The following is a 23,446-nucleotide window of genomic DNA, read 5'->3' as shown; positions in this document are numbered from 1 at the left end:
TGAAGATGTTAAAAGCATATTAAATAGATTTAAAAATGAGAGGCTGATCATCTGCACAGGTGAGGTGAGGTGAAATTGGGTTTAACGTCGCGTCCAAGATTTTTGCACTTACATAGCGACATGCATGCACGTGTATGTGTTTGTGTGGCTGCTTGTCTAGTCCAGACTGATGCCGATTTATAGTGCTAGCACACTGAGATACCATGCCGCAGTTTAACATGAATACCCCACTCAGACACAGTATACTGACTCCGAGCCGACCAGTCCTTGTTTTAGCCCCTTAATGCCGAGCGCCAGACAGGGTAACAACAAGTACCATCTTGTAACGTCTTTTGGTATGACGCGGCCGGGGATCTTCCGCTCTCCGGGCGGACACTCTACCACTGGACCACGGAGGCGGTCGATCATCTGCACAAGACGTGACTGGAGGCTACATGACAGAACACACTGTGGACGTTCGTCTCCGCATCTCAAGCTCTAGGTTCCGCCTCTCAAGGTCTAGATTCCGTCTCATAAGGTCTAGGTTCCTGCTCTGTAGGTTCAGCTTCTCATCCATTTCCATTTGCTGCGCCATGACTTCATCCTGACTCTCCTGGAACCTCTGGGGAGGTAATACAGACAGATGAAACCCGCAGAACCTTTCTGCAATATATAGGGACTGTCTGGAGAGTTTATATGAACACTGCAGAACATATCAGGTATTTTTGGGACAACTTGGGTAGGTGAGTCTTGCGGGGGATGCTAGACAGATGAATACAGTACAACCTTTCTGGAATTGGGAGGGACAATCTGGGAAGGTGAGATAGCTATATCAACACAGGACAACCCTTCGGGAATTGGGAGGGACAATCTGGGAAGGTGAGATAGCTATATCAACACAGGACAACCCTTCGGGAATTGGGAGGGGCCACCTGGGTAGGTGAGATAGATAGCTGATGTACTTATAATATATTCCATTCACTAACCAGGAAGAGTGTGTTTGCGATGACAATATTATTGTTTCTCAACAACATAATATGGTTTTAAGTCTTTCTAAAATTGATCAAATAATAGATCTTAAGTTTCGTCCACTCTATGATCATGTAAAGGGGGTAAACCTATTCTCATGGTGAACGAAACGTTTGATCCACAGCGCAACAGTGGTAGACGACTGCATGACTCGTCGCTGACATCCATAGAAACAGGACATGCTGAACCGTTATTTTAGCTGACCAAAAGCTTAATCAGCTTCGGTGTTTCTGTTGATAACTTTTTTAAATTGGGTACATGAGCCTACCACAGGGATGCATTGATTAAGTGATCTTTCTGATCTTTCGGAACAGAATCCATTTCTGAGCATTTGTATTTCCATTTTACTGTGCTCTTCATACTTTGCCCATTTTGGTCTAGAGTTGTAAAAACTTTGTATTAAATTAAACAGAAAATCTGTGATTATGCATTTTAGCTGACTTTGCTATATCTGGAGATGACAGCGCACTTATACTTATTTGGATCAATCCAAATGACAACAATACGATAGATGACTCTGTACTATGTGTTTTACACATCGGATATATACAAACAGTTACTTTAAGTTATTTTACTTCAGAACCCAGTCTGACAATGATCTAGTGCTGTCCTGAAATAAAAGTTGACATAAAAAATGAAACATATTTAACCAAACGACATGTTTCCATAAGAACAATAATTTTTACAAAGTATCGCCATATGTTGTAATCGTATTATAGAAAAAACGTATTCTTTAGAATGACGAAAACTATACATTTGTTTCAGGGGTTACCTTCACCTGTCTCTCCCATTGTTGTCTTTCATTGGCTTCCATCATCTGAACGCTGCCATCCCGATGAATGAAGGGGTCACCGAGGTATAGGTACAGGTCACCATGATCACCCGGGTCCTTCACCTTCACCTCTATGACTTTTCGATTGGCTGCAAACACAGATCACATGGTCCTCATCCAGTGATAACAGTCAGCTCTTGGTGTTACATAGTCGGTATTACATGAGGACGCAGTCGAAATTCTAAAGCATTAAAGGTGCAGGATGGCTTTGTTTTCATGTTATCATTGTATTGACTTGGTTCTTAGCATCAAACATAAGATAACTGCGAGATAAATCGCAAAGAACAGTGAAGAGCGTTTACTTGCCTATATCACGTATAGCACAGAGATGGCACAGGTATGGCACAGGTATTTCAAACTCTCTGTTACCCCACAAACTTTCAATACAGCTCTCCTACTCGATTACCATCGTGGTTGCTTCACAGACTGTATTGAAACACATACTTTTAAGATTGCAGAAACTTCAACTCTGCATCGTCTAACCTCTAAAAGTTGTAACCTGATTTCAAAGTGCATACCGACAATGATAAATAAAGAAGTTACTGTAGAGTAAGCATGTTAAGCACCAATAAATATACAAATACTACCAAAAATTGTGTTAATAAAATATTGGAAAGACATGTTATTGTGGTAGATAGTAGTTCTGTATATATTAATCATAATTTATTAATTAGCTTTTAATTTACTATGTATGTTGTCAATAATGGTATTTTGTATATTTCAGATATTGCAGTAATCAAGAATTATTTATTGTTTTTCTTATTTCAGGCTGCATACTTAAGTAGTTGTAAGTCAAGTATCATCATTAAAGCCCTATTCTAATGTCATGTTTTACTTAGCTGCACACTTAAGTAGTTGGTGGTCAATCAGAGTGTAAGCCCAGGCGTCCTCTGGATTGGCTAGTTTTAAATCTCTGTGTCCCACTTTCAAACCCCCTTGTTTTCACCCTGCACTTTGCATTAATACTTCACTGTGCACTGGACTGGAAGAAAGGATATACTTATATAAAGGTTAGTAGTTAAAGTTATAATTGTATTTTAGGCCAGTATAATTATGCAAATCACTTTAGTTTAATAAATGTCTATATAGATCCTTAATTATATTTAAACATGTCACATTTACTAGTATTAGTGTGTGCATGGTGAGTGTATGTATACTAGATATATTTCATTTCACTATATGTGTGTCTGTGTTAATCTACTGTGTATTCAGCAACTTGTAGTGTGTATTAATAATTTGATAATAGTTTACATGTTATGTTCATGTGTGTAGATAAACATACCTTCATGATGTATTTTATATCATGAACAGGTTTTCACGAGGGATTTGTCATATTGACGTGGGATTGTGACCACCCAATAACCCCAGTGGGATTCACCGGGTATAATATATATATATATATATACTTATATATTGCTTGTATTGTAACATAATATTATATTTATTGTACCATATTTATATTTAATGTGTCAATCCATTAAACTTACATATCTAAGCTTATAATTTTAAAATGTTATAAATGATATATCATGTATAGCTTATACATGTCGTAGATTATTATTTAATCTGCTTCAGTTATGATGTAATAGATATGATTGTATGTTTATTATTGTATTCATTGTTCCAGGGTGTCGGTTTATCACCACAGAAAATAAAGGATCAGACCTCACACCCTAGCCTGTGTCATTATGTTATCTGGGATACATATGCACATATTAACGGCTACAACATTATGTTCATAGTGTTTTTTAATCCTTGTAGTCTGTAGCAAATATTCAACTATTCAAATTACATTAACACATTGGGCTAATTATTTCTGTAAGGGTTAACATCCAATACATGTGTGTGAAGTGACTCACAGGTGAAAGATTCGCTTTCATTCAGAACTGGTACAAAGTCGATGCTGTACAAGTCTGACAGCACTGGTGGCGTGATGGACTCGATTACTTGATTTATCGTCAGGCGTTGTCTGTCCTCTTCTTCTTGGTCACCCACCACGCCAACTACATTGCCTGTGGACAGCACAACATGAGATGGAGACACCACAAGATAGCCTGTGCATAGCACAATAATAGATATAGACACCACAGGATAGCCTGTGCATAGCACAAAAAAGTACATAGCTTGTGCTTCTGGATAGCACAACACCAGATTCAACACCACACTATAGCTTGTGGAAAGCACAACATCATATTGCACAACACAACATGGCACGTGGATCGTACAATACAACGTAACCTGTACATGACAGATCTGACAGACCTGATAGACAATATTTTGTAACAAAGTCGTGAGTGAGTGAGTATGGTTTTAAGCCGCTTTTAGCAATATTCCAGCAATATCAAGGCGGGGGACACCAGAAATGGGCTTCACACATAGTACCCATGTCGGGAATCGAACCCGAGCCTTCGGCGTGACGAGCGAACGCTTTAACCACTAGGCTACCCGACCGCCCCTGGTAACAAATAACACTGGAGCCTGTTGATAACACAACTTGGGAAATACACACACAGACATTATTGAAATCACAACATTGAACAACATGTGGCTTACACACAACACATTTTGGCGACAATGCTTGGCATAAGAGGCGACTAACGGGATCGGGTGGTCAGACTCGCTGACTTGGCTGATGCATGTCATTGTAATCCCAATTGTGTAGATTGATGCTCATGATGTCATTCCCTGGATTGTCTGGTCCTGACTCGAATATTTACAGACCACCACATGGCTGGAATATTGCTGAGTGTGGCGTTAAACAACAAACAAACAACTTATGCGTTCCATACCTTTCTGGCAAACAAACAAAAACAATCTTTAATGAAAGAATTACAATATCATCTTGATCATGTTTCCCTCAGCATTTATAGAAGAATTAATTTACAACATACTGGACTTGTTAGAAGTCACAAGCTGAATGTACTGGCTCAAAAGGAAATTTATCGAGCTAAGACTTGAAATAGTGGTCACAGTCAGACCAAAAAAATGCACTTAACAAACTGCAGGAATGGTACAAGATGGTCATTGTGAAAATAACACAATTGTCACATATGAGTATATGATAAACGTCACATTGACCAATGCTTGAATAATTGGCAAACGGACAATATGGCTGTATTGACAACCATGTTTAAAACCACATCAAAACTCAGCAACAGCATTTGTTCACTCAATATCATGTTTCATTGACTTGACAAGGATGCAATCTTTTATGACAGAATCATGTACCAAAATATAATACAAGTTATTTTTTGTCGTTGATATTTTTATCAGTTTGGAACTGTCTACCTCCAAAGAAGCCTGTGGAATTATTTGAAGGTGCTTAAACCATGAACATTGTATACTTTTCCTTGTTACTACTGTTCTTAAAGATTCACCTACCATGATTATCTTCCCCAATGAACAATGTCCCACCATTTGTGTTGAGAAAGGCACAGACAGACTTCCCAACATATTCAGGAGACGGGTAGTGTCCCTGTGTAATCTCAGCAATCCGATTCTCTAAAATGTCTCTGTAATTACAAAAACGCTCGGGTGCATCGCGACCCAGAAAACTCACTGATGTAGTTGAGGAGAGCAGCTGTGCATTTTCAAGAGGTGGTGATATTGGGTTTGAGGAGGTTTGTGTCGCCAGACTCGTGGTGGATGTTTGTGCATGACTGTCCTGATGACTTGAACTTGGGACCGGAGGCTCTCTGACTGCATCGGCCACTGAGACCCGTGTACCGCTGCCATTTCCAAGAGGTGGTGATATTGGGTTTGGGGAGATTTGTGTCGCCAGACTCGTGGTTGATGTTTGTGCATGACTGTCCTGATGACTTGAACTTGGGACCGGAGGCTCTCTGACTGCATCAGCCATTGGGACCCGTGTACCCCTGCCATTGTCAGCGCCATCGTCTCTTAAGTCGACTATTTGATTCCTGGGTTTGTTTGGTCGTCTCCTTTGTTCGACGATGAGATTATTGTTTGGATCTTTTATTAAGGTGAAGTCAAACGAAACATGCTGTTGGCTGCTTCGGGAACTCAGGAAGTGAAGAGCAATGTTGACTTTTCCGACATCTTGCAGATCAACAAATGCAAAGCGGTAGTCTGAACTCGTGTTGATGATCAATATGTGTCTTCTTTGGACGTGGAAGTTGAAGCAAGCGAAGAGATCGATTAGATGCTCTCTCAGCTCTGGATGAGACACGTCCCTCCTTAACCCTCCCACATAAATACTCGTGTCTATTGACATCTGCGTGACCAGCTACCTGTAGGGATAGAGAAGTATTCAAAAGCATGAACGACAGAAGTGTAACGATACGGAACGGTCACAATACGATACATATCGCGCGTCTGAGGGTGAGATACAGAAGAAGTACTTGTATGTCACAAGTTGATTTAAAATTTTGTGCAGGTAAATCACAACCTGAAGCATTTGTTTTCAGTCGTCAAAGAAGTGATCCTGCAGGACAGTAGCATAGAGCCATATAAATGTGATGCTATTTATAGCCAACCGGGAAATAACTGAAAATCTGCGTAACCGTGGTGCTGAATAATTTGTTCTGTAATTGTCGTACGTATCACGAGTGAGTGAGTTGGGTTTAACGCCGCTTTTAACAGTATTCCAGTTATATCGCGGCGTGTCAGATTAATGTGGGAGGAAAGCCCCAAATGATGCAGGTCTCAGACGTTTACCACTTCGGTGAAACCCACGAGCACGGGTATGGTGCTGACAGACATAGAAACATAATTGGGGCGAACCGGGATTCGAACCCATAATCATAAGTTTCTGGCGTGCCCAAGGGACGCAACTCTGCACAGCGAATCGCGGCACCTTAGACGACTGGGCCATCCGTGCCCCCGTACGTATCACGATACAAGGGATGTAAATGAATGTATTGTATCGTGGGCTTCGTATCCGAATACAATACTGTGTCGCCGTATCCTTACACAATTATCGAAAAACTTTAATAAATGTCCATTATTATGGAATGTCCACAATTTCCTCTTGGAAATTATCAATATCCAGATGATGTGGCAGATTAAGACTTGTTCAATTTAAAAATGTGTAGCAACAATAACTTGAGAAAAGAAATATCAAACTCGAACCCTTTACACAGCGTGTTTTCACGAAAATAGACCTATTTTTCTTGTACTTTTTCAAAATAAAACGTATTTACCTATTAGTTCCATAGCCAAAACAATACAAATATCACAAGTCACTAATTTATTTTATTCATTAAAATCTGTTCATACTTTTCAAATTTACCATGAGTTCTATTTCCATAATAAACGCACAACGGCTTATGTCCCTCGCAATATGACGTCTTTGGTCCCAATTGATAGGAATGACGACATAAGACTTTATTAGACCCGTTCCACGTGGTGAAGGTACAGGGGTGGTATATTCTACCTTCTCAGATGCGCAGCCCACTGTTTTGTTCGGTGCGGTGCTGTTTAAAATACAACGCTAGCACACTTACAGTCCGTTTGACTCCAAATGAGTATGATGAATTGCATAATAACTCGAAATCCAGAAAAGTGTATGAAACATCAATACGGTACTTGACCATGAATACCCTGTACCCAACAAAATCTGAATTTTGTTTATTTTAAGACCCATGACGGATGAAGTTCTTTAAGAAACTATCATGTAATAGAAATGTGTACATGACACGTAGGGGGGACAAACCGTGGAAGGCACAACGCAAGCACGCATGCACTGCACGTTCTGTGGTAGGGGCAATGACAGCGCGTTAGAGGGGCCGTCTCATGATAATTTCAGTCGCAATCTGACTCGCTCATGCCACAGACCTCGTCGTCGGAACTGCTGGTGCCTGAACCGACTGCCACTAATATAGGTTGGACTGTTGCTGGCCGTAGTCCATCTCGTGACCAATAACGTGGCTCTATCTCGTCAACTACTATGGCCACACAACGCCTCCATGTTTCTACTGTTACCCGTTCAAAGGATTCCTTTGGAGTTGCTCAACGTCTCGTAATTTGAACGTTGTGTTCGATCGTCCAACGTCACCCTTGACGATGCCCCATACCAACTCGATTGGATTCAGGTTGCAGTGATAAGGTGGCAGTCGTAAGACTTTTGACAGATTCATCTAAAAAATGACAACAGGTAATTTCTTCAAGTGGTGAACATTTCATATAAATATATTCGTCGTCTAAGGCGCCGCGATTCGCTGTGCAGAGTTGCGTCCCTTGGGCACGCCAGAAACCTATGATTGTGGGTTCGAATCCCGGTTCGCCCCAATTATGTTTCTAGGTTTGTCAGCACCATACCCGTGCTCGTGGGTTTCACCGAAGTGGTAAACGTCTGAGACCTGCATCACTTGGGGCTTTCCTCCCACATTAAGCTGACACGCCGCGATATAACTGGAATATTGTTAAAAGCGGCGTTAAACCCAACTCACTCACTCGCTCACTCACTCTTGAATCATTCGGAAAGAAGTCCCCATGCACAGCTCCACCAGCAAGCAGCTGTTTCAGCCTATCCTGACTACTTGGCAAAACCAAAGCTTCCAATACAATCAGGGACTCTATGCCACAATTCCGAGACGTCTGTGGAAACATGAAACGTCATCTGACAAGGTGGGGACACGGATGGCCCAGTCGTCTAAGGTGCCGCGTTTCGCTGTGCAGAGTTGCGTCCCTTGGACACGCCAGAAACCTATGATTGTGGGTTCGAATCCCGGTTCGCCCCAATTATGTTTCTAGGTTTGTCAGCACCATACCCGTGCTCGTGGGTTTCACCGAAGTGGTAAAGGTCTGAGACCTGCATCACTTCGGGCTTTCCTCCCACATTAAGCTGACACGCCGCGATATAACTGGAATATTGTTAAAAGCGGCGTTAAACCCAACTCACTCCGACAAGCTATTAAGTAGGGCTGCAACGATACACCTAGGTCACGATTCGATACGTATCTCGATACGCTACGATACACATAGTGACAAGAGAAGACAAGAGATAAATGAATATAACTTAGTTTATTAAAATGAAAACTTAAATGAAAGTGAATGAATGTTCATGAGTCATAAAATATATACTGTAATGAGTATTTTAACTTAATGAATCATCTGCCATTTCCATGTAATGGCTAGCAAACACAAAAGTAACAGTCCTACATATTTGTGAGTTGTGACTAGATGGTAGATTCTAGGAGTAAATACTAAATGTACTTAAATACTAAATGTACCTAAATACTAAATGTCCAGTAACTAATGATTTGCCATTTCATGTATAAAGGCAAAAAACACCTATTATAGCAACAGTCATGTTATACACCATTTGAAAGGTCTAATCCTAGTGTTTATAAATATGAAAGTTATGTTTATCACATTATTTAAATAATGCATTGACAACTTAATTAATTTCGTTGTAAATAGAAAAAATGTGAGCTAACACATTCATAACGTCCAGATTAAGGACCAAGGAAGCGAAAATTTGACGATTTGGGGCAAATATAAAATTTCAAAAGATCTACTTATTTCTTTTTTATTTTCATTGTTTACGTAATTGGAAAATTATTTTAGAAAGAGTTATGAATGGTATCTGTTTTCACCCATTTCCAGATAACAGCGGCTGTTTGCTCAGTTACATGAAGAAATACCTCCGTTTTCGAAAGCTTCGTATGAATAACACATTCGTCGAAGACTGACATATGACACATCGCTAGAGAGCTTGTTTGTTCCATCTACACACTCGTAACATTGCCTGGAGTCTTTTCGTAGCTATAACATAAGATTGCATTGGATAGAAAATGGTTTCTTAAGACGCTTTCTTGCCGAAATCTGCTACAAGGTTCATGATTGGTCAAATTTGAGCACGTGACCTGAGGCAGGCAATCAAATTACAAATCCTCGTGTACGATGAATTTAAGATTTTTACGAAATAGTTTGGTTAAATCGTGTTATTCTGAACGTTTTAAGCAGGAAATCGCTATCTATATTAAAAATATGAATCTTCGTGGATGTACCATGCTAGGTTTCGAGCTGTGACAAAGATTTTTCATGCATATATTTTGGCATTGAACATCGTGTCCGAGCCGGGAATTCGATGCGACGAAAGCCGAGGTGTCATTTGACTAACATTACACGCGATCGCATGAAAAGATGGAAATAATAACTTAGCTGTAAGTTTGACCACTTTTAGATATATTTTTGTTGATTTAATTTATCACTTTGTATAATGTATTTAATGATTTACTTGAAACGTCTTTGTTTTGCTCTTTGACATGTTCGATGTGCACCCGTTGTCGAAGTGTGTGTCCGAGAATTATATTTTCAATGACATTGCGGAAAAAAGTGAACAACTTTTTAATCTATCGATAAAAAATGATAAATTGAAATAGAAAACGTATTTCAGACATTGTGAGATGTGATAGATTTAAAAATGAATGGTATGACAGGAAGGTCCATAAAATATATTGGCCTACTATTTTGACGTGACTAAGGCCTGGCCGGTTAACCGACCTACGGTGCCTGGGGACTCGATGCTTCTTGGTCGGTTTACCGGCCTACGGTGTTGAAAGAGTTAAAACACATTTAAAACGTATCTGTGATAAAAGTTTATTTACCAAAAAAAGACTTACAGTAAAGTACGGTTATAACGAACTAAAAGGGACTACTAATTTGTTTGTTTTAACCGTAGTTCGTTATAAGCATATATACAGCATAACTACAGCCAATAGTCGGGACCAAAAAAGGAGTTCGTTATATCCGTCAGTTCGTTATAAGCGTGTTCGTTATAACCGTAGTTTACTGTACGTAACCGCAACCAATGTCAATACTGTACATGTAACATCCGTGATTAGAATAGGTCTTCAGCAACCCATGTTTGTCGGATGCATGTGAGGGATGTCATCCTAACAGATGCATGTGACGGATGTCATCCTAATAGATGCTCATGATGTCTCTAACTGGGTTGTCTGGTCCAGACTCGATTAGTTACAGACCGCCATCATATAGCTGCACTATTGGTTAGTGAAAAGTTAAATATTGACAGTTGCGACTGACTCGCCTTGGTGAACACTACCTAGCTGACTGTTATTCATATCCCGATGAACGTCAGTGTGTCACGTGAAGACAAACACTACGTTTCCCGCCGTTTGTAAAACCAAGGGATATCACTCCAAATGGAATGTTTGCGAAGAATGACGTCACGAATCCCCGCGTTGATATAGTTCGCTTTAAATGTTTCATGTTTAATGGATTGTTTTCTTATGATTTATGTTGCTGTCAAAATAAAAGGATTGAAGTTGCATTTGTTGACGTGCCTCACGTGAGCAAATTTACCATGAAGCGATTAACGAATAGGAATTTGCTCATGTGAGGAACTGTCTTCATCTGCTGATGAACGTCAACAAATACAACTTCAATCCTTTTATTTTGACAGCAACATAAATCATAAGAAAACAAACAAACGAACATGAACTCTCCTTCCTCCACACCCAATATGATAAACTTGTCAGCTATGTACACCCATACATATCTTGGTATTATTTTCATAGACACAGGGACCTTAAGTGTTCATGTACATCTTTCTGTAAGTTTGATCGTATGAATATGAAATACTTATTACTTGTCAAGTATGATGCAGCCTAGTATTCAATCATGATTGTGTTGAGTGAATTGTAGATTCAGTCACACCCCATTATCCTGATATCCGTTCTCTCGAATGTAAGGTGTTTGCAGAAACGACCTCAATTTCGATTGGAAACTCCACTATCCAGTTTTATAGAGCTGCAAAACGACCATGGATCATGATATGGCCCATTTGTGTAGAATCTCTAATTTTCATATCAGAAGTATTTGACGGATGAGGCTACTATCAACACCTGAAGCAACAAATCATCTTTTGATATCATTGGTTCTATGCAGAACATGACTTGGGTAATTGTCTACCTATAAACATCCGACAGCCACATCCTAGAGCAATTGACTGTGATATTGACTGAAGTTTTAGTGATTTTCAGCATCACTTTTATTATATTTGATTCCCTTTGGTCCGATTAGACATTTTCTCGCCGCGAATAGCTGCAAGATTGCTGATGCGGCGTTAAGCAAAACTTACTCACTCACTCCTAGAGCAAGTGCAAAATGCTGCTGCGCACCTGTCGAAAAAGAGAGAAGATATAACTCCCACTTTGAGGTCACTACATTGGTGCTCTGTTGCAAGCAAGTATTCAATGTAAGATACTGACATTTGCCTGCTGATCATATCATGGATCCCCTTGGATCCCATTGGATCCTCAGCATCCCATTGCTGGTCGTAAAATTATGTACGTCTCCAAATAATTGTCATGGACCAAACCAGCCTGAGCCTTAAGTTTGGAGAAAGCTATAGCTTTTCGCGTCACATTTGCACCCCTCTATCCCCGGTCTTTGCAGCTTGGAAATCCGCTGCAATATAAGACTGTCCTTGTTGACGCTCCATGGTGGGTGGGGAAAAGGGGTGCAGAATCATTTTCCTTTCGACATGGCTTCACAACACCCTGGTTCAAAAAGAAGATACATGGATACTCACAATGCCTAGTATAACGATCCGACTATTGGCCACGTTTCTTGGTTATAGAAGCTCAAGGCAAAGAACCAATAAAATTGAACCCATTTTCTATCTCCATAGGTATCACTGGTATCTGCTGAGAGGTTACACATGTTACCTAGCTTCGTTCTGGCTCTCTACATTACAAAATTGCTTTCAAATAAATCAAATCAAGCATACAATTGTGTTTTCCACCCTCAATATTAAATTTGTAGTAACTTGATTCCACTACTTGGAATCAGAATTCAACCATACATCAATGAAGCTAACATATATCTTAATATGGTATCGCCTCCCCGACTTCTGTAAACCTCACTCTAACCCAACTAAAAAATTCCGAAACAAATCAGTTGATTTATCAGCAAGCTTACAATCAATTGCCAACTCAGTATAATTTTCACAGGTCCATTTTTACAGAGGGGTCCACGGATTGTGGCAAAGTTGCTAGTGCCATCATCATTTGATCCAGAACTGTCTCTGCGCCCCTGTGTCGGTGGAGGACGAGATTCTGGTGGTTGAGGGCACTGGAGCCAGGAACAATGTTCCTTTGACCAACACACCACTTTGACCCTTACTTCACCTAGACGGGTGGTAGAATAACTGTATATCCTCAACATGTAATATTATAATAAAAGTCATGTTGTAAATAACTTTGCCTAGAGTCCTATGCCAGAAGGCGGTGGCTCATGGGCCAGTCTGGCATTATTGACCTTCAGGTTCTATTGGTCTTTAGGTAAATGTCTTGGGCGTAACCAGCCTGACTTTTACCCTGTTTGACAATTTTAGCTACCTGTGTCCTTTTTGCTCGAGTATAGCACCCTTGTAACCCTCGTGTTTGTAGTCGGTATCCACTACAACCCTGTCCTTGTTGACACTCCTTCTGATGAAGAGTATGCACACATTGTTGATTCTTGGCCCCCTTTTCTTGTTGTAGAAGGAGTTGATGGTGAACCCCTCAAAACCCCCTCAACCCCTTTGTAGTTTCCAAATCCATAGAACGTATATGTGGAAATGTTACCAATGTTACTCGTCTCCATTCCGGTTCCTTTCTTGTGGAATGTGCGTGGAGACAACAGTCTCTCAATCTACTCCAAGCTAAAAACTCTGAATTCATGTTGAGGCATTGTAAGAGATCGTGCAAAATGCCTCTCAGACATGTCTGAGGAGGATATTGCAACAGAACTAAAAAATCAAGGTGTGACTTCTGTGAAGAGATTTACAAGGAAAGATGGTGACAACTTTATTAAACCTAATAACTACCTTTTTACGTTTGCTCTCGCAAAGATTCCATCATCAATCAACGCAGGGTATTTCAACATCGGAGTGGATGTATATATACCAAATCCACTCCGTTGTTTCAAATGCCAAAAGTTTGGACATGGTGCGAAATCTTGTTGAAACTCGCCTGTTTGTTCCCGCTGCAGTAAGACCCATGAAAGCACAGACTGCACAGATACAATCAAATGTGCAAATTGCAGCGGCGATCACATGTCCTCATTTAAATCATGCCCCTGTTATGAGAGACAAACAAAAATTCTAAAAATCAAATACACCAACGACCTTTCTTTCACAGAAGCTTAAAAATGATTAAACCAAGAGTCACCAACCTCTTCCTCTCAGCTGATTTACTCTGCTGCAGTCTCCTTGTCTCCAGTCAAAGTTGATGCTGGAAGCCAAACGGCTATTAACTGGATTTCAGATGAACAGAAGATTTTGTTTTCAATAAATTCTGATCAACAGCTTCACAAACTGTAGTTTCTACAGAACCTCGGCCACAATCTGCACCTGAACCTGCACCTGAAACTGTATCTGAAACTGTATCTGAAACTGTACCTATCACTGAAATGATGACAAGAAAAGGAAAAAAAACAACAAAAGAATAAAGAATCTAAGGCCCTGAAACACATTGAGGTGCCTTTACCATTGACAGTACCTCTGGAGGTTCATAACCCCTTTGAACCTCTAGATATGGAAGTCCCCCCATCTCCGCCAATTCAACGGAGAGGGTCTTCCTTCCGCTCACGATCTCCAGTTGAACCCCCATGAGTTGCTCTGCTACCCTCATACAATGGAATTGTAGAGGACTTCGGAACAATATTAATGATCTTCAGCTACTAATTCAAGATTTAAAACCATCAATAATTTGTTTACGGGAAACTTTCCTCAAAACTTCCGATAAGTTTGATTTACGACAGTACGACTCCTACCATTGCTTTTCCCCCTCTGGAGGATAAAGCAACTGGAGGATCGTCTGTTATGTTGAGGCAGGGCGTCATTCACAGTCCTATTCTTCTCAATACCCCTCTTTAGGCTGTTGCGGTACGTGTAACATTAAATGTTGTTTTTACATTATGTTTATTGTATGTACCACCATCGTACTCCCTTCGACAGTCTGATATTCAAGCACTATATGACCAACTCCCTAAGCCATGTGTTATCATGGGAGATTTGAATGGCCTTAACCCTCTTTGGGGTAGTAATGACACTAATAATAAAGGAAAGATACTTGAGGATTTTCTCTTGAATAATGATTTGTGTATTTTCAATGATGGTACGCACACATATCTACATCCTGCAACTGGCACTTACTCTTGTCTAGACCTGTCAGTTGTAGATTCTAATTTACTTCAGGAATTTGAATGGTCAGTCCACGATGACCTATGTGGAAGTGACCATTTTCCTACCATTTTACAATCTGTGACACCATCTGATGTTTCTCCGTCATCACGATGGAATTTTTCTAAGGCAAACTGGGCTTTATATGAAACCCTTTTCACTAATCATCTAACAACCTGATGATTTTCTTGATGTTTCTGACCCTATAAAACTTTTTCCCCGATAAACTAAATAGAATAGCTGATGAATGTATTCCGAAGTCCTCTTCAAATCCTCACATACGTAAACCATGGTTCAGCAATGATTGCAAACTAGCTAGGAAGGCAAGGAAAAAAGCTGAACAATATTTCCGTCGCCATCCTATGGTCCACAATTTAAATTAATTTAAAATATTAAACAATTAGGCACGGCGTACATTTATACAAAACAAGCGTCAGTCTTGGCAAAATTATGTCTCCAAGATAAATTCACGGACGCCGATATCTAAGGTATGGAACATGATTAAGAAAATTAAAGGTAAGGGTTCTAAATCTAGTGTCAACCACCTTAATAATGGGAATGAATTATTAACCGATACTCCTGACATTTCTAATAAACTTGGTGAAACTCTAGCTCAACATTATTCCTCCTCGAACTATGCTCCTAAATTCCAAAAATATCAAAAGCAGCAAGAAAAGAAACCTATAAATTTTAATTCAGATAATGGGGAAGATTACAATGAAATCTTTTCCATTCATGAGCTCAATACTGCCCTTGGGCAAGCTCATGCTACTGCTACAGGGTCTGATAACATACATTATCAACTATTAAAACATTTACCACAACCCTGTTTAGAAACCCTCTTGATGATATTTGATAAAATCTGGACGTCAGGTGAATTTCCGTCTTCATGGCGTGATGCTATAATTGAACAATACCTAAACCGGGACGTGATCATACTGATCCTTCCAATTATCGACCAATTTCATTGACTAGTTGATTTTGCAAAACCATGGAACGCATGGTCAATAACATATTAACCTTGTACTTGGAATCCAATAACTTAATCACAAATATCCAATGTGGATTTCGTAAAAATCGCAGTACCATTGACCACTTAGTTCGATTGGAGTCATTCGTTAAGAATGCCATTGTAAATAAGCAACATGCAGTGTCTATCTTTTTCGATCTAGAAAAAGCATATGACACTACATGGAAGCACGGTATTTTAAAAGACTTACATGACTTTGGATTGCGAGGCCGTTTGCCTCTTTTTATTTCCAAGTTTTTATCTGACAGACAATTTCAAGTCCGCGTGGGTTCTACCCTGTCTGATCATTATAATCAGGATCAGGGTGACCCACAAGGCAGTATTTTGTCTGTCACATTGTTCAGTATTAAAATAAATAGCCTATCTAAAGTTTTAAATGACTCCATTGATGGATCTCTATTCGTGGATGATTTTAACATTTCATGTCGTGGTAAAAACATGCATACTATCGAAAGACAATTACAAATGTGTCTAAATAAGATATATAAATGGTCGTTGGAAAATGGTTTTAAATTTTCAAATTCGAAAACATATTGTATACATTTTTGTAGGCAATACAAACCTCATAAAGAAGCTGAACTAGTTTTAGATAGCATTCCAATTAAAGTTGTAAAAGACGCTAAGTTCCTGGGTATTATTTTTGATCACCATTTAACCTTTTTACCACACATAAAATATTTGAAAAATAAATACCTGAAGGCCCTTGATCTACTGAAAGTTGTTTCAAATTCCAAGGAGGGAGGGGATAAAAAAAACTCCTCCAATTATACAGCGCACTTATTCGCTCTAAACTGGATTATGGCTCCATCAGCTATGGTGGAGCCTGCAAAAGCACCCTTAAACTTTTGGATACTATCCATCATCAAGGTCTAAGACTATGTCTTGAACATTAGACAGTCTGTACATTGAGGCTTATGAGCCATCTCTTAAACAATGCCGAATTAAATTATCCTTACAGTATGTCACTAAATTACGGTCTAATAATTTGAATCCAGCATATGACGATATATCTGTGTTTTAACCCCCTTTATGAAAATATCTATAATAAAAAACCATCAGTTCTTCCTCCACTTGGAATAAGACTTAAATCTGATATTTCAGCCGCTAAAATTATTCTTGAAAATATAGCCCCCACGCAGCTTTTGTCTTCTCCACCTTGGCAGTTAATAAAGCCAGAGGTGGATCTGACATTACTTCAATGAAAGAAATCGGAAACTAACCAACTTATTTATCAACAAAAATATAATGAATTAAGAAACACATATAAAACTTACAAATGTGTATTTACAGATGGATCCAAGGATAGTGGCGCTGTTGCCAGTGCCACTGTCATCGGATCCAGGACGATCTCCTCCAGGTTACCCCATAATAGTTCTATTTTCACAGCAGAGGCCAATGCCATTTTAACAGCTTTACAATATATCAGTAAACAGTCAAAATATAAGAAATTTATCATATTTTCCGATTCTCTTTCTTGCCTGCAGACTATCAATAACATATCATGTCCACATCCACTTTTAATCCAAATTATTGAGTTATTTAACGAACTTGCTACTGGCCAATACGACATCGTCTTTTCTTGGTTGCCCAGCAACACAATGGCTGATGCTGCAGCAAAAGCAGCACTCAACAAATCTGTGACACCACTTCTTATCCCATACACTGATTATAAAACCAGTAATCAGATCTTATATTCGTGATCTGATGCAAAAGAAGTGGGACACCCAAGTAGGTATCAATAAATTACATGAAATTAAACCAAATATCGGTTACACCTACTTGGGTTGGTAGTCCAGATTTGAAGAGGTCATTTTACGACGATGTCGTACTGGCCACAGTAGATATACTCACGAATATTTGTTGAAAGGTGAAGATCCTGCGTTTTGTATCCCTAGTGATGAGAGAATCACGGTCAAGCATGTTTTGCTTGACTGTATTGATTTTGCCATCACAAGGGATAAATATTTCAAATCATCATCTCTCAAGGATCTTTTTTATAATATTAATTCTCATTTAGTTATTGGGTTTTTAAAAGAGATAGAATTGTTTAACAAATTTTGATAATATGTACTGTATAAAATGAATGACCTTTTTAAAAAATGGTAGAACGAAATTATATCTGAGTTTGTTACTCAAGGGGGTTGACGTAGTGTAAAATTATTGTCCCCCTGAGAGGATATCGTAAGTCCATGTCATTCAAAGAATAGTTCTGCCTACTACTCTTTTAAACCTAGAATATTTGTATTTTTACTTGTGGCTAACTTTGCATACAATCGCCAGTTGCTGAAGGGATGATGTAAATCCTGCTGGGGTCCATGCAGGTAGTAAAGGTACTGTAAGTCCCCATGGTCCCCAGTATGGTGGTCTACCTTCAGTTGCTGGCGATCTATAGCCCGTTTTTATAATGTAATGTTCTGTATAGTGTTATTGATTTTATGATTACATACTAGTTTTAAATTTATTTCTGTGATAAGTCTAGTGATTTTACTGTCCATCGTTGGCAGGAGTATTATCTAAGTTTCAATATATGTATTTTATTTAACTATTGATAGTCACGATATGGCTGAAATATTGCCGATGTGACTTTAATTTTTAACTCACTCACTCACTGCATGTAAACAGTTTATCATTTTTTCTGATTCACTTTCTTGTCTTCAGGCATTAACTAATGTATCTTCAATTCATCCAATTATTTTACATATTTAGAGCTATACAATGATCTTTCAACTGGCCAAAACGACATCGTATTTTGTTGGTTACCACGCCATGTGGATATAACTGGAAATACAATGGCCGATGCTGCAGCCAAAACAGCACTCAACAAGTCTGTAACACCATTTCTGATACTATTGAGATGAAAGGTTCCCCGTCAAGCATATGTTGTTTGTTTGTTGTTTAACGCCGCACTCAGCAATATTCAAGCTTTATGACGGCGGTCTGTAAATAATCGAGTGAACCCGACAATCCAGTGATTGACAACATGAGCATCGATCTACGCAATTGGGATCGATGACATGCATCAAACAAGTAAGTAAGCCTGACAACCCGATCCCATTAGTCGCCTCTTACGACAAGCATAGTCACCTATGACAGCAAGCATGGGTTGCTGAAGACCTATACTACCTCGGATCTCTGCAATCGCAAGGCATTCGCATTATCAAAGCGTAAATCTGAACGATCTCTTTTCCCGTGTCAGTTGGCATCTCATCATCAATTTCTTGAAAGAAATTGTTCATTATAATGAAATTTAAATATGCATGTGAATAATTAAATGCTTGTTTTTAAAGTTGGTGTGATGCTATTATCAACTGACATTATTGAAAGCTCTTTCCAGGAGGTTAAAGTATCGTAGAATTATTGTCCCCCTGTGTGACACATAATCAAATCATAATGGATGTAACTATCACCCACCAGTGTTTTTAAGCCAACTCATTGCTGAGTATTTTTAATATTGGCTAGCACTGTGCACAACCACCAGTGGCTAAAGTGATGACGTAAATCCTGCAAAGTATCATGCAGTTCCCATGATCCCCAGCGAGGTGGCCTAGCTTTGGTTACTGGTGGCCTGTTGCTGTTTTAAACTGTATTGATTATATTGTTATGCTCAAATATGTTTCATAACTTGTTTTTAAATATTATTTGCATAAATGAATGACTTGTTAATATATTAACTTGGTCTCGTCTCGATATGGCTTGAATAATGCTGATGCGACATTAAATTTTAACCCACTCAGTTACAGAAGAGGGAAAATATGCTTCTCTCTATTTCAAATGTCAACCTCAAGTCCTTTGGACAAAGATCTTTCTCACACTGTGCCCCATTCCCATGGAATCCTTTGAGGATTGAACTGAAGACACTCCCCATCCCTTTCTGTTTTCAAGGCAAAACTCAAGACATATCTAGACAAGTTTTGAGCAACAACAGTGGATGGAAAATAGCGCCTAAACAATGGACTTATCATTATCATCAATATCTCGAACCTATTCTCCTGTGTGACCGCTTATCTCGAATTCGAGATAAAATACATAGCGTTATTTTGTAACTTGCACTTCTTTGACTTCACTATAAAAATGTGAACCTTTATCTCGAAGTTGGCATTTGTATATCCAATTCAAGATGATCTTGTACTAGGTATGATGCATTTTTATTTCACATACCTCATGAGACTGTTCTATAACCCTTATCCATATATGTAGGATGAGATGCGAACGCAGCGAACACATACTGCTTCCACAAAATACATATTTAACATCCCAGTGTTGTTGATTAATTACACTGAGTATCTACAATGAATTGGCATTCCATCAACCGAGCCACTAAATGATCTAAGCATTATCACCAGGTGCATTTCAAACAGCTAACTGAAATAATGATTCTTGATATAATTTGATACTACTAGTAACAAAGAATAACCTAATAATGTATTTGTGTCAACATGATAAGACCGATTACATTGAGACAAATGCCATTACCTTACCATGCCAAGTACAGAAATAATGACTCACCTGTCCTGTACAAATGTTTCTTCTAACTGTTCTTCACCCAAAGCCTATACACGGTATTTATATTGTGTTATACCTGAGAAATAGATTTAGATTTCCTAGAAACACGAATCAATAAATACAGGGCTCAAAGAGTATCATAACAGAATCAATGATTGTTTGTTGTCCAACGCCGCACCGAGCAATGGTCAAGCAATAGGAAGGTTGTAATCGAGTCTAGACCAAACCATCTAGAAATTGCTATGATGAACATCGATCTACAGAATTAGGATGCGATTACTTGCATCGACTGGAACTGTAGATATAGATTTAGATTTCCCAGAAACACGAATCAATAAATACAGGGCTCAAAGAGAATAAATGATTAATTAGAAAAGCCGGTCCAGCGTCAGGTGACTTGGCAATTCCACATATACATAGACAGGTATCTTTGGCCGGTTATGTTAGGACGTAATTTTTCTTTGTTGTTTAAGCTGCATTTCCTCCAACTGTATTCCCCCCTAAAAAACAAATTGCCCCACATTATTCTTGAAGGAATTTATTCTTTAAGCGAAAAATAGATTATCTGTGACAAATTATACGTTATTGCGAGATATTTTTTGTAAAAAAACATTTTAGCTCATAGTTTTAATTATAATGGTTTTGCATATGTTGGAGAAAAAATATCTAGTCTCCATACAAAATCCGAGTCCCAAATTTACCCCGCAAGTATGTATGGTACTTTTTTTTCTGTTCTCCGCTCGATCTGCCGTACTGTTGGCATTACATTAAGACATACCATTCGCGATTTTGTGTATCTCGGATTCATGATGTAAGACGCCATTCTACGGATATTTGCGATATTTTCGGAATGAGATGGATCCAGTAAATTCGTTGTCCATCCGTCATGGTTCGATTAAAAAAAGGAGGTGTCGGTGTGTTGTAAGGGTGCAAACAAAATATAAAAAAAGTACAGGGTGTGTTGTCAAAAAATGAGCAATGGAGTCCCGAATAAGGAGTGAAATTGGCTTGTTATCCCGACCTGGGGATAACACAGACCTTCTTATGATGGCGACTGTGTCTCTCTAGGGCTTGAACGCCAGTACAAATGGAATGACGCAACCTTCTATGCTGCAATGCGGTACTTCTATTCATCAGTAGCCATAATGGATAAGTGAAGTATTCAGTCAGTCCATTGTTGGAAAGAAATGCGAACATTAATGACTTGTAGTGTTACCATAGAGTTCTAGATATTTTTTGTCATTAAACAATATATCACCTTCCTGCTCAGTCCCGAGTTACACGTCTCAGCCATATTACACACGCCTTTATTTCTTCCAGCTTTTTCAGGCGATCTGGAGATGTAATAGATTGGTACATGGCACATGCTCTGCTGGGGAATCATCATCTGGCTGATATGGGGGTCGAGGTTGAAATGGGGTATGATATGGAAGCTGCTATATAATAACCTTTTTATCATACCATAACCTAAAATATTAAAATGTATCTATTTGTAAGTGATTGCAAAACACTTTCGGCTTGTTTGGAAGTCATTGTCAAGAGAAGGCTAGCGGAGCAGACGACGCACTAACGTTTTTTTGCATGACTTGCTTCAACAGTACGTTGACCAGTTCGACAGGACTGAACGAGTGATGACGAAGGGTACAAACACAGGCTGGTCAACCAGTGTGTCGATTTGCAGTGGAAACGCTATACGAGTTGATAAGGAGTACATGATCCTTTTCTTGAAACAAACGAGGGAATTTAATCATATTTACAAAATTCATGTTATTTTGACGAAGAATTCAAATACAACAAATAAGTTGACAGATCCCGTGCATACACAAATAACATCCGGTATCTTCGGATAACTCTTGTATAGTTTCAAAGAGTATACGAATTATCATAAATTTCTTGCAATCAATTGCTGAAATATATCTGCTTGTATCCAAATAGAAAGGAAATGAAAATTTATAAAGAAAATATGTTTGTCACCAAAGCAAATTTTCTCTTTCACCTTGAAACGTACTTGAAGATCATTAAACTCGACAATCGTTGGTGGATTGCGCCGAGAAACCTTGATACGAAATATATACGTACAATAATCCCCTGAAAACATAACCTCCTCTGAAAGATTAAGAGGATTAAAGTAATTTAGGCTAACATCAAGCACTGTAATAACATACTCTCTTAAAATTCCAATGAAAAGACTGGTGACCTACCAAAAAGTCAAATTATATTTTGCTCCGATTTTTTTTACCCAGTTCTAATTGCCTACCCTTATCACTTTTTTCTGAAATTGAGTTAAAACTTCTAAATTTGAGACTGCAATATATGTCTTCAATGGGCAGATTCGATTATTTACAAACCGCCGTCATATAGCTGGAATATTGCTGAGTGCGGCGTTAATCAACAAACAAACAAACAAAAACAAACAAACTTTATGTGGGAGGAAAGCCCGAAGTAATACAGGTCTCAGACGTTTTCCACTTCGGTGAAACCTACGAGCACGGATATGGTGCTGACAAACCTAGAAACATAATCATGATGTTGAAGCTCATATGCTGATGAATTTATGTGAAACGAACAATGAGAAGATTGAAATTGTCGTATCAGTTTTCTTTACTGGCGTGATGGTATAAACTGAACGTACACATGACATGCCGGATATAAGAATTGATCATATATACATGCATCACATTAGACAAGCAGTGCTTTAGCCCATTTATTCACATATAACCATATTGTCAAAAACATTATGCTAAATGTGTCGATTTGATTATCGTTTTATACAAATGTTTGTTAACACTGACAAGTGAACCACAACAACAAGTTAGATGCTAGCTTCCAAAACAGTTCAGATTTCGTAAATATAGTTTATTTGCATTTCTGTCTTGTCTGTCAATTTCAAAGGCTGAAATGCAAATACATCGGAGGA

General features: G+C 38.8%; 1 protein-coding gene across 3 annotated transcripts; it reads right to left on the bottom strand.

The window, feature by feature from the left end:
- Positions 1-324: 324 nt before the first annotated feature.
- On the bottom strand, positions 325-20,820 carry LOC124124541. Of its 3 annotated transcripts, none has more exons than XM_046487733.2 (5): positions 20,533-20,820; positions 5,222-6,090; positions 3,700-3,852; positions 1,781-1,929; positions 325-601 (listed from the first exon to the last, which is right to left on the bottom strand). In XM_046487733.2, exons 2-5 carry the CDS (start codon positions 6,072-6,074, stop codon positions 431-433), a joined length of 1,326 nt encoding a protein of 441 aa, XP_046343689.2. In that variant the 5' UTR covers positions 6,075-6,090; positions 20,533-20,820; the 3' UTR covers positions 325-430. The 3 variants fall into 3 exon arrangements, with proteins under 3 accessions (XP_046343689.2, XP_046343691.2, XP_046343690.2); XM_046487735.2 differs by having other exon boundaries at positions 1,787-1,929; XM_046487734.2 differs by lacking the exon at positions 20,533-20,820 and having other exon boundaries at positions 5,222-6,385.
- Between the last annotated feature and the right edge of the window lie 2,626 nt (positions 20,821-23,446).

This window comes from Haliotis rufescens, unplaced genomic scaffold (genome assembly GCF_023055435.1).
Source record: "Haliotis rufescens isolate VD_foot unplaced genomic scaffold, xgHalRufe1.0.p SCAF_25, whole genome shotgun sequence".
NCBI lineage: Eukaryota > Metazoa > Mollusca > Gastropoda > Lepetellida > Haliotidae > Haliotis > Haliotis rufescens.
This window is presented reverse-complemented; position numbering and strand designations above follow the sequence as displayed.

What these genes read in the sequence shown, in the direction of transcription:
- LOC124124541 (XM_046487733.2), bottom strand. Translation starts at nt 6,074, where the DNA reads ATGTCAATAGACACGAGTATTTATGTGGGAGGGTTAAGGAGGGACGTG. An exon ending in CATTGGGGAAGATAATCATG is followed by an intron (nt 3,853 to 5,221) that starts GTAGGTGAATCT and finishes TGCTGTCCACAG; the next exon opens with GCAATGTAGTTGGCGTGGTG. An exon ending in AATGGGAGAGACAGGTGAAG is followed by an intron (nt 602 to 1,780) that starts GTAACCCCTGAA and finishes TTACCTCCCCAG; the next exon opens with AGGTTCCAGGAGAGTCAGGA.